Source organism: Bubalus bubalis, chromosome 9 (assembly GCF_019923935.1).
Source record: "Bubalus bubalis isolate 160015118507 breed Murrah chromosome 9, NDDB_SH_1, whole genome shotgun sequence".
NCBI classification, from domain to species: Eukaryota; Metazoa; Chordata; class Mammalia; order Artiodactyla; family Bovidae; genus Bubalus; species Bubalus bubalis.
In genome coordinates, this window is record NC_059165.1 from 53,853,695 (window position 1) to 53,865,543 (window position 11,849).

The 11,849-nt window shown below is 35.4% G+C and overlaps 1 protein-coding gene across 2 annotated transcripts in view; it reads left to right on the forward strand.

The window, feature by feature from the left end:
• LARS1 (leucyl-tRNA synthetase 1) overlaps positions 1-4,227 on the forward strand; it is a 68,512-nt gene extending 64,285 nt beyond the window's left edge. Inside the window, exon 31 of one of the 2 annotated variants that reach the window (XM_025292501.3) lies at positions 3,836-4,079. In XM_025292501.3, coding sequence (XP_025148286.1) covers positions 3,836-3,850 — 15 coding nt within the window. In that variant the 3' untranslated portion in view covers positions 3,851-4,079. Of the gene's footprint in view, positions 1-3,835 lie in introns of both variants that reach the window. The other variant, XM_006069378.4, reaches the window with a different exon arrangement.
• The last annotated feature ends 7,622 nt before the right edge of the window (positions 4,228-11,849 follow it).

Genomic DNA, 11,849 nt, shown 5'->3' on the forward strand with positions numbered 1-11,849 from the left:
AATATGCCTCTGAGTAAAATATGTAAATAATCTTAATTTATTAGCAAGATTAAGTCTATATCTTTTATGATTAGATTTGATATAATAATTTGTAGTTCCTTTTTTAAATCACTCAGCTGATCTTATACTGAGAAGAGTGTGAAGGGAGTTAGTGTGTTTCTAAATTATTTTTCTTCCAAATTATGAAGACAAATTAATGTTGAGATTCCCTGTTTTGCATGATCCCTCCCTTCTCTTCTTGATGGCAATCAAGAGTTGATTGGGGCCACATACCATCAGTGTAAAAATTTCCTGAAAAGATTTACAGATCCCATACAGTGACCTAATTTTTGACCTTGTATTCAGGATAACAATATTCCGTTTACATAGAAGACTTAAAATAGCCCTGTGGAATTCATTCTGCCATGCATTTTTTGTTCTCTCAAAATTTTTGAGAGACTATTGTGTTTGGTGTGTGTGTAGAGATAAGTGTGTATGTAAAAACTCCTGTGTAGTACTAAGGGTTTTGGGGAGTCCACAAAGTACTGTTCACTAGGAGACTGCATTTCCTGAAGGAGTAGGGGACTTAACTATTGAAGTCCATAATCTCTAAGGAGAAACTGCTGAGTACAGTAAGAGAGGTACAAATACCATTTATAGCAGAGAGAAAGGTGAGCTTATTTATTTCCAACTCTGGTGATCAGGCGTGATTTTATGGAGAAAGCATCGTTTGGATGGGCCCTGTGAGGGTGAAGGGAATGTGTGTACTTGCACGAGGGAAACACTGATAACATGTTTCACTGTGCACCAGCAATATGTTAGGACTGGGGATTTTTTGTTTTTTGTAGACATTTAAAAAAATTGTGTTAAAATATACAGACCATAAAATTGACCACGTTAATCATTTTTTTAAGTGTGTAGTTCGTTAGCATTAAACATTCATATTGATGTGAATCACACTATACATTGATGTGAATCAATCACACTATCCATTTCTAGAACTTTTTCATCATCCCAAACTGAAACTCTATCCATTAAACAATAACTTCCCATTCTTCCTCCTCCTAGTCCCCTTCTAGCAAGAGCTCTTTTATTCTGTGTATTTGATTCTCCTAGGTACCTGTATAAGTGGAATCATGCAATGTTGTCCTTTCGTGTCTGTCTGATTTCACTTAGCAAAATGTTTTCAAGGTTTATCTATGTAGCCATTTAGCATGTTCCCTCAATAAACCAGGTACTGTAGAATGGTAGTGCCATCCTTGCAACTTATAGGCCACAAAAAGCAGAACTTGAAAATTTTGAAGTGTGAACATACAGGAAGCCATTTTGTGGCCTTCCTTTTTGCTGTTTTATATTGCATATATTAGTCATGAGAAAATTTTGTAACGGGAAGAACTCTTAACTCTGAAGAACAATAAAATAGGTTCTAAAGAAAATAGGTATTTGTGTGCACCCACTGGATAGGATAATTATGAGGTTGTAGTGCATAAGAGGCTTTATTCGTGTGTTGGAAATTGGATTATATAATATAATGTTAAATCTGATTTCCCTTTAAATACTCTCAGATACAGCACTGACTAGGTTCTTTGGAACTGTACTGGTATGTTTTCTTCAGCTTGTCTTTTCTCACTGAGCTTCTGGCATAATTCTTACTTCCTTTGTTATTCTAGCTGTGAATAATGTTATCATAAAGTGCTTTAAGTTTGATATTACTAGCTGCTGTGAATTTTGGAAAATAGAGAAACATTAGGGGGAGTTTGCAATTGATATTCCTCCAAGTATCTACAGAAGAGCTCTAAACTTAAGACTTTTCCAAAAGCCCTCAGGATACTTTGATATCTAAGAGAACTGAGTATGTGAAATGAGAAAGGAGTGAAATTCAATAACATACTTCTCTGTCTGCTATGATAGCCAGCAAGTTGTCCAATTAGTGCCAATTGTATTGAGGGTGATTATGATCTAGGCCCAGGAGGAACTAGGAGCTAAAATTATCATTTCTCTCCACAAAGGCTGTGGAGTAACTATTTGATGATAATGACTTTAAATCACTCAAAACCCATGCCACATATGAACTAATAATTTGGAGGTGAAAAGCTCCATTTTGCATTATCAATCCCTAAGGACTTTGAATCATTCTCATCTTTTCTCTAAGTGCCTTAAATCTTGTGTAGTTGCAGATTTAAATTTCAACATTTTCGATGATAAGACAGGTCTGGGATAAGAAAAGATAGTAAAGCCACTAAGAAAGTCCCAAGAATTTTATTTGTAGTAATGAAGTACATGGGGAAACATCAAAGCAGATGTGTTTTGTCACTTAGGAGCCTGATTGGGTATTAAGGCTTCTTTGAAATAGTTTGATTCAGAATTGCTTGGAATGATGAGGGAGGTCTGTTTCAGAGAGATTGAGACAGAGGGACAGAGGCATATCTGCAGTAAAAGGCCTTGTGCATAAAATCTGCTGGCAGGACTTGTCATTGCTTCTGTAAGAAAATAATTTGATACCACTGATGTGCATGTTGAATTACAATAGCTATTAAAGTGAATTGTATTCTTCCGCTCAAATAAGACCATGGCTGTCATGAAGATTGGGCCTGCTCCTTTCTCATTTTAATTTTCAGGGCTTGTGCTGTATCTAGGGATAGATTATATGGCCTCTGCAGAACCTCTGTAAAGACTCTTAGGCAGGATTGCCTTCATGGTAGTTGCAGGTAATTGCTCTGTAAACCCTCAGATCCCTACTCTAAGCTTGTCATCCTTTAGTCTTTGTTTCCCAAGGATAATAGAATGCCTGGATAACTTGTACTCCTCAAATAGCTGCCAGCTGCATTAATGTCTCCTTTTATCTTTTTTTAAAATCTTATCCCTCTCATGCGAAGAGTCATAGTCTCAAGGCAGCATGAGGGAGTGTAGCTCACGGACCACCCAGCAATCTACTCTAGAAAAGGGTGGGAGATAAGTCAGAAGGTATCTTCAGTTTCTGTAGATCAAGTTAAGCATAAACTAGCCATGCTACGCTTAGAATGAGCAATAAGCCCAGAATCAGCATTTGTAGTCATTTATGGTATTTTTCCACCTTGTAAAATAAAGCCATTTGATGTTGAAAAGTCTCAGAATTGCTGAAATAAATACATTTCTTTTGGGCTCAGTTGTTGGCAGGATTGTTGCATCATAAATTTGTTCAAGGGACAAGTGCTTTCTTTGCCAGGAGCCGTCTTATCAGCTTGCACAAGAGCAGATCAGGAAAATCTCAAGCAGGGGAGGGTTGGAGCTCATCCAGAAGCTCAAAATGCTAAAGTCTGTGCCCTTTCCCCCTGTTCTTCTCCTTTCGTTGTCTCTCATCAGCTTGTTAATACACTTTTCATCATTTAAGCAAAACAAGAATCTGGTAATGCTGTTTCTTAGAGTAGTAATTCTTTTTCCAAAATTATCTTCCAAAATAAAGCTACAATTCTTGCCCTTTTAAATATTCTAAGAAGCAAGATAAGAAAAGAAAAAAAAAAACTTTTAGGTTTTTTAATGTTCTGAAAAATGGTTAATTGAAGTGTATTAAAAGTGATTTGAGAGAGCATGTAGGATAATGCTAAAAAATATACTCAATCCTTCCCCTTGGTTTATAATTCCAGAAGATGTGTTATACAGAAGTTCTGCCAGTTTTTGATCTGGGTAAAAGCCAACAGAGGATGAAGATTTATTAGATTATCTTTGCTTTCTGAGTTTGGGTCCTGTTTAATAACCTGATGAAAATATTTTTTAAGATGTAATGAGTGTGTTTAAAACATGAATTATGAGAGTCAGGCATGGGTTTGAGCCAGTGACTGTAATTAAATGTTCATATTGCTACTTTATTTTGCTGTAGACCTTTCCAAAGTGAAACTGATGAGATTTGACGATCCAGTGTTGGGGCCTCGGCGAGTTCCTGTCCTGGGAAAAGAGCACGCTGAAAAGACCCCCATTTCTGAGCATGCTGTTTTCCACGTGGATCTCATGAACAAGAAAATTCATCTTACTGAAAATGGGCTACGGGCAGATATTGGTGATACAATGATCTATTTAGTTCATTAAACAAAGGCACAGGAGATTTATCCTGGTTTTTGAGGATATTACTGCTATGATTGTGCCTATAGGTAGGCTCTGAGAACCTTAGGCTGGACCTAAATAGATTTAATTTCTGACCATCAAATTCTGCATGTACTCGTAACTATACCAAGTTTTCTTCAATTCCTGGACCTAATAAATTTTTTTTCCTTATTGAGGCCTCAAATAGAAATAGTTTGTACCATACTTTGTTTTTTGTTTTTGTTTTTTAACAGATGTTTGCTGTTTCCCAGAAGCTGTGAGTACTTCAGGCTAATGCAAAAGTGTCAGTATGCTTCTTGTATGAGGTGTACTTCATGTTATTTATGAGGGGTAAGGAGTAGCTAGCAACTTTTTTATTACATCCATTATGGAGTTAGCTGTTTCTCTTTTTTAAAAAGAAGAGTAATTAGATAATCAGTTTTGCTTTTTAAAAAGAACTCTCATGATGATTTTAAAAGAACAAATGAGAATATTTTGATTTGATTGTGATCAGTATTTTGCATAAAGAACAAATAGGTCTTAAAATAATTTCTTTTAGCTTTGATATATTCAGTTAGCCACCAATAATATTTTTTCAAGGCTAGTATTGATAATTTATAAATAGTTATTTGATTATACTAAATTTAGGTGTTTTAAAGAAGAGAATTTTTTCCGCCCTCAGAAATCTGCATTTATCAGATTTGCCTTTAGTCCAGTTGTGTTTAAAGATCAAGCCAACAGTATCGCATATTTATTTTTTTTATTCTTTCTGGAATGTCTTTAGATATTGTCTGTGTCATCTCTTTTCATATGAGGAAAAAATATTAGATATTGACTGATAGCAAGAAAACAATTGCATTTCTTGAAGGATTTCATGTGGAGAAGGACCAATTCTGATAATCCTTGGAAACCTGAATTCTAACTTTCAGATCATATGAAGAGATTTTATTGCGCTTCCTTAGTTTGCTTCATACAATTTGAGATTACAGGGCCTAGTTGAATGCTGTATTACAGATTCATTAAGACAAATCATAGAATGTTAGAACTGAATGATCCTTTAGAGATCATCAAGTACATATCATTGTTTATCTGCTAGGAGCAGGCAGCATAGCAGAGTAGATAAGATTACATGCTCTGAGGTCAGACTAGCTAAGTTAGATTTCCATTTCTTCCACTTGCTACTTGTGTGCTTTTGGCCAGTTACTCAACCCATTTCTTCATTTATAAAATGAAACTAATAATGTACCTACTTTGTAGGCTTATTGTGAGATACTCAGAGGAAACAATCTAGGAAAATCTTACATATATATTAATAGCATAGTGCCTGGCAAGTGGTAAACCTCCTGAAATGCTGCTGCTGCTGCTGACCTTCAATGATTGGTACTGAATACTACTATACTACTATATCAGGGTATAGTAGTAGTAGTAATAATCGACTTAGGACTAATAGGATTACTATGGCTGATAATCATGTCATATTTGTTTGGTTCTTTTGGGGCAACTAATTCGTTTGCCTTCCATTAGATTCTTTTGTTGCTCCCTCAATCTGCATAGCTGTAGTTACTCCCTAAATCAAAGTAAGTTATCCTTCCTAAGGCCTAAACAAAGGCTACTTAGGTGTAACTTGGCAAATTAAATGAAATGTGCTTGGTCAAAAAAAGAAAAAGAAAGGAAAATAATTTTAGTATTGTGAGTGATTGTGCCTGTTTTAATAAATGAGCCTATGAACCTGTACTTCCTTGGATTACAGGTGAGTTGGGATTCATGGATTCTCTGTTCCCTCAGTCTCAATTCTAATATCTCTCTCTTAGAATAGATGTCTTGCTAGACTGAATATGTTTTTTGTGTTTAAAGATATGTAAGTTTTGTATAAGGAAGCCTCTAAATGTAAGCCTATTATTTTATTTGATGTGCAACTGAAAACAGCAATTAATTGAAATACTGAGGGAAAAACAAGTTGCTTTGGGCTTATTGTATTAATATCATAGGAGGTAGTTACCTTCCTAAATGAACAATGAAACAATTCATCAACAAAGGAAAAACCTATGTAATCACCTCACAATCAAGGAATAGCACAATGTCAGCACCTCAGAAGCCTCCACCCATAAAGACAAACTTATGGCCCAGTGTGTGAACAGTCTTTATACATGTTACATGTGAGATTTTAAAGAATGTTCATTCTGCAGTTGTGGAGTTCTACATACGTGCATTAGGTCATAGATGCAGATTGAATTGTCCAAATCTGTATCCTACTCTTCTGTTTTCTTAGTGTACTCTCCATTTTGGAGACGTACTAAATCTCATGACCCTGGATTAATACATTTCTCTTCTAGTTCAGACAACTTTTGTTTTATATATAATATTTTATGCTGTGTTTGATGCTATATATAATATTTTGATCTATATAAAACAGTTTTTGTTTTATATATATTATGATGCTTCTGATGTTATTCAGAAGACTGAATAACATCAGTCTTCTTTTGGTTAGTGTTCATATAGAATATCTTTTTCTATCCATTTACTTTTAACCTTCCATAGCTTTATTTTCTTTTTACATTTTATTTTGCCAAATTTTAAACCTATCTAAAAGTTAAAGTACTTCAGCCAGTAAACACCCACATACCCATCACTGAGATTTATCAGTTATTAACATTTTGTTTCATTTGTGCTCTCTCTTTAAACATGCATTTTAAAAATTTTATTTTGGAATAGTTTTAGCTTTATAGAAAAGTTGCATCTAATGTATGGAATGGAGAAGGCGATGGCACCCCACTCCATTATTCTTGCCTGGAAAATCCCATGGACGGAGGAGACTGGTAGGCTGCAGTCCATGGGGTCGCTAAGAGTCGGGCACAACTGAGCAACTTGACTTTCACTTTTCATTTTCATGCATTGGAGAAGGAAATGGCAACCCACTCCACTATTCTTGCCTGGAGAATCCCAGGGACACAGGAGCCTAGTGGGCTGCCATCTGTGGTTGTGCAGAGTCGGACACGACTGAAACGACTTAGCAGCAGCAGCCGCAGCAATGTATGGAAAGTTCTAGTACACCCTTTATTAGTTTCCCCTAATGTTAACATTTTATGTAACCTTGATTCAGGTGTCGAAAGTAAGTAATATTGGTACGCCGCTATTAACTAAAGGCTTCATTAGGACTTTACCAGTTTTTCCACTAATGTCTTTTTGCTAATATAGGATCCTATCCATGATACCACCTTGCACTTAGAATATACTTTTTAAAAATTTTGAGCCATTTGACAGTAAGTTGCAGAAACCATGACAATTCATTTTTCAATACTTTAGCATGGAACCCCTAAGAACTAGGACATTCTCCTGTATAAAACACAATATACACATATCTTGCCCAAGAAATGTAACATTGGACATGTATTTTATATGCACAGTATAATTTAGCAATATTAGGTAATAAGCATTCCTAATACATGAAGTAATAAAATTTCCAAAATATCTCATCAATAAATTTTTTTCAGAATCTATTCAGAGATTAAGCATTACATTTTGTGTTCATGTCTCTTGGTCTCCTGCACACTACAGCAGTTTCTCAGCTTTTCTTTTTTAGTCTTTCCTCACAGTAAAATTTTTGATGGGACTCTATGCCAGTTGTTATTAAGTTTGCCTCACAATCTAGATTTGTCTGTTTTCTCCTGGTTGAATTCAGATTCAAGTCTTGGCAAGAGTACTACATGAGTGATATTTCCCATTGCATAATGTATTCATGATTGCTGGATTCATATATTGTTGGCATATTCCTATTACTGATGATGCTAAGTTTGATCATTGATTAAAGTAGCATCTTTAGATTTCTCAACTGAAAAAGTGATCTTTCCCGTTTATAATTAATAAATAGCCTATAAGGTGATATTTTAAAACTTATGTGAATATCCTGTTTGCTGGCAAACTTTCAGGAAATGGTAGCACTCATGGATCATTTTTCTGCCAGTAACTACACTGGTATGCGAGTTCTTAATTTTACGATTTTTTTCCTCCATTTATTAGGTATCGTTCTTCTGTAAAGAAGAGATTTCCCCTTTGTTTCCAATTTTTGTCTTTCTTCATTCTTTACAAACCACTATGGACTGATGGATTTTTTTTTCATATATGCCATAACCTATTACTATCGTTACGCTTTTTCTGCCCAAATTTTGCTGAGTTATTACCCAATGGGAGCCCCTTCAAGCTGGTTCCTGTGTCCTTTTGCTGTCTGCTCATCAGTCTTGGAACATTTCTTTGCTTACTGGTACAAGAAGTTTCCAGCTCACCTTGTATTGTCCTGTCCCATAGCAAGAATCAGTTTTTTTCTCCTGGGAGCCCTGCTTTATTTTAATGGAGAATGGTATTAAGAAATCAAGATCTGGGTGTTTTGTGTGCTCATTGCTCCTAAGTTTCTTTTTTTTTTTTTTTTAGGCCTTTCCAGTGGACAGAGCTAAGAAATATATGTATACATATTTTTAAAATCATAATTTTATCTAATGCCACAATTCTTCCTTGCCTTCTTCCTGAAAATATTTGTATCTTTCTTCTTACAGAGTGAGAACTCTGGTTCCCAAGAACCTCAGTATATTTACTCATTTGGTCTGTTAATAATTTTGAAATTACCAATCCAGGGCTACTATGAACAACAAGTTTACTAAGTAGAGTTCAATATAGATTTTTTTTGAAAAATTTTGCAGTTCTTTATGTCCTTAAAATGTTTCACACTATAACATATAGACAAAGCATATAGACAAAGTTCAAATGTTACCTGAATGAATTCCTTTTCATTTGTGGTTTTAATACAGTCATTTGTTTCTCTTTTCATTCAATTTTATGCTTTGTTTTTTCCCTTTCTATTTATTTTTTGAGTAATTAAAATACTTAACACTGTTCAGAAGTCAAAATTACATCCATTCAGAGAATTTTTACTTTTTTGCACAACCTTCCCATATTCTGTAGCTAACCATTTCATTAGTTTCTAGATTATCTTTCCTGTGTTTCTTTATCCAAAAGCAAGCAAATGTTTATTTTTATGTACTTTACTTACTCTTTTATCATCAAAAAGTCGATATTGTTTTATACCTTGCTTTTTTAACAACTTTATTTTTTGATTAATATATATGTAAATATCTTTCTATTTTGTTCATGGAGATCTCTTTCCTTCTTTGTCCTCCTCCTTTTCTTCCTTTGTCCCCTTCTGTCCCTCCTTCTGTTTCCTCTGTGTTGTAGTATTGTAAAGGTGTACCATAATTCATTCAACTAGTCTCTTATGGATGGGCATTTAGGTTGTTTATAAATTTCTGATGTTTTATAGAATCTGTATAGAACTATATAGTGGCAAACTTTGTGGATATGTAGTTTTGTATTTGTGGAAGTGTATCTTAATAAATTTATAGAAGTGAGCTTGTACATTCAAGAGTAAATGTGTATATAGTTTTGTTAGCAGATAATCTGGGCAAAACATATTAGGCAGAGGGTACAGCAGGTGTGAAAGCTCTGAGGCAGGGGCATGCAGTGTGTTCTAGGGAATAGAAAAGAGGCCGCATGAAGAACAGGCCTCAGGAGAACAAGTGACCTGTCCATATCCCATACACCAGTGGCAGAGCTGAGTTAGAGTCCTGGCCTCCATGTCTCCAGTCCGTTGCAGCACACGTATTAGACAAGGAATGCAGGCATGAGAGACAAGAATGCATTTGACCAAGGCCAGCGATGTCAGGGCTGTTAGGTCAGAAGAGGGAAAAGTTTGTTGGATTCGAGTCAGATAAGACTTCACAGATGAGGTGGGACATGAAGGGTGATTAGGATTGGAGTAGCAGCTAGGAGGAAGAAGGCAATGGCACCCCACTCCAGTACTCTTGCCTGGAAAACCCCATGGGCGGAAGAGCCTGGTAGGCTGCAGTCCATGGGGTGGTGAAGAGTCGGACATGACTAAGCGACTTCACTTTCACTTTTCACTTTCATGCATTGGAGAAGGAACTGGCAACCCACTCCAGTGTTCTTGCCTGGAAAATCCCAGGGACGGGGGAGCCTGGTGGGCTGCCGTCTATGGGGTCACACAGTCGGACACGACTGAATTGACTTAGCAGCAGCAGCAGTAGCAGCAGCTAGGAGAGAGCAGAGCCGTGTTTCTAGCTTTTAGAACGATGTGTGGATGACTGCTTGGAGGTGAAAGCAAATGCATGGCTTGTTTGGGAGATGATGCCAGGAATGAGATGTTTATCTTGGCAGAATGAGAGAGAAATTGGAAGTAGAAAAGTTAGCAGTAAATTGGGCCTTATAATGATTCTTGGATTCTAGGCAGATATTTGAAGTTGATTTAATTACCTCAAGAATCATTGCAAATCTTTGAGGTGGGAATAAGATGACATGTTCCTTCATGTCTTTTACAGTTTGTGGTAGTTGTGTCTGCTTTTCTCTTGAGAAATTCACTCACTTAGTCGTTCTAATGACTGTTTACTAGTTATCTATGTGCCTGGTTCTCAGTGTTAGCTGATACTTTGTTCTGCTGTTCTCTCTCACTTTCTTTGGACATTACTTCATGTCTGTCTTAGAGAGTACTCAGTTACCACCCAAGATTTGTAGCATCAATTAAGTTTTCTAATTGCTCACTGCTCTCCTTAGAACTTAATTGGTTTTAAGGTAGGGAGGAAAAACCTTGCACACTTGAAAAACAAACAGGATAGGACATGATCCTTGCTCCTAAGTAAGGGCTTGAGGAATGTGACAAAGGAGTACTTAATGTCTTTTCACTTTGGAGAAGTAAGTGGTAGTTTGTTGTATCCCTTGTTTTCCTTATACTGGAGTTATTTCTAGAACTGTGCTGTCCAATCATGTGTCTATAGAGGACTTGAAATGTGAGTAGTCTGAATTGAGCCGTGAGGTAAAAGCAGAGAATACAGTTCAGATTTCAAAGATTTAGTGTGACAAAGAGAACATAGAATACCTCAATAATAATTTCTTTTATGTTGATTATATGCTGACGTAATACTTTGAATAAATTGGATTAAATAAAATATATTAAAGTTAATGTCATTGATTTTGTTTTACTTTTTAAAAAAGGGCTACTGGGAAACTTTAAATTGCATATGTGACTTGCATTTTGTTTCTATTGGACAGCATGGTCTGTAGATAATGAGGTTGAGGTTAAACATTACTTCCTGTTGTCCCACTCTTAGTGATGCTAAATTTTATAATTTCTTAAACCCTTCATTTTAAAGATACATTTTGATTTTGATCACTTGCAGAACTTTTCATTATAAAGGTATGTATTTTTAAAATCACTTTCAGAATTTTTGTTTTAAAGATACATTTTTTTTAAAATTTTTGACTAGAGTGCTCTACAATAAGATTCATTGCAAGCAACTGCTCTCCTGCCATGACTTTACCAAATGAACGATCTAAAATTAAAATTTCCTTCTTTTAATGGATTTCATAATCAAAAAGTAGGTACTAAGAAAACAGTGACAAAAATCTTCTAAATTTTTGAAATCTATTACTTAATAATTTTTCACTTCAAAAAAGGGTTTGCTTTAGAATTCTATTATATCATGTTTTCCTTTCACATTTTTTTTTTAATTTTTTTAAATTTTATTTTATTTTTTTGAGTATTTCTCCAGAGTTAAGATCGGTTATTTCTTTTACAAATGCAAATCTGTAGAGTGATGATTTGGCATCTTGGGAATATCCTGTTCTCAATTTTTTGTCTCATGGTTTTATTACCCCAATGCTTTCCTGAATACATTACGTTGGAGACTGTGAAAAATGGTGATTTTCTAATGCCAAAATATTACCAAACCAAACTTGGGTTTGCTTGTCTGCTG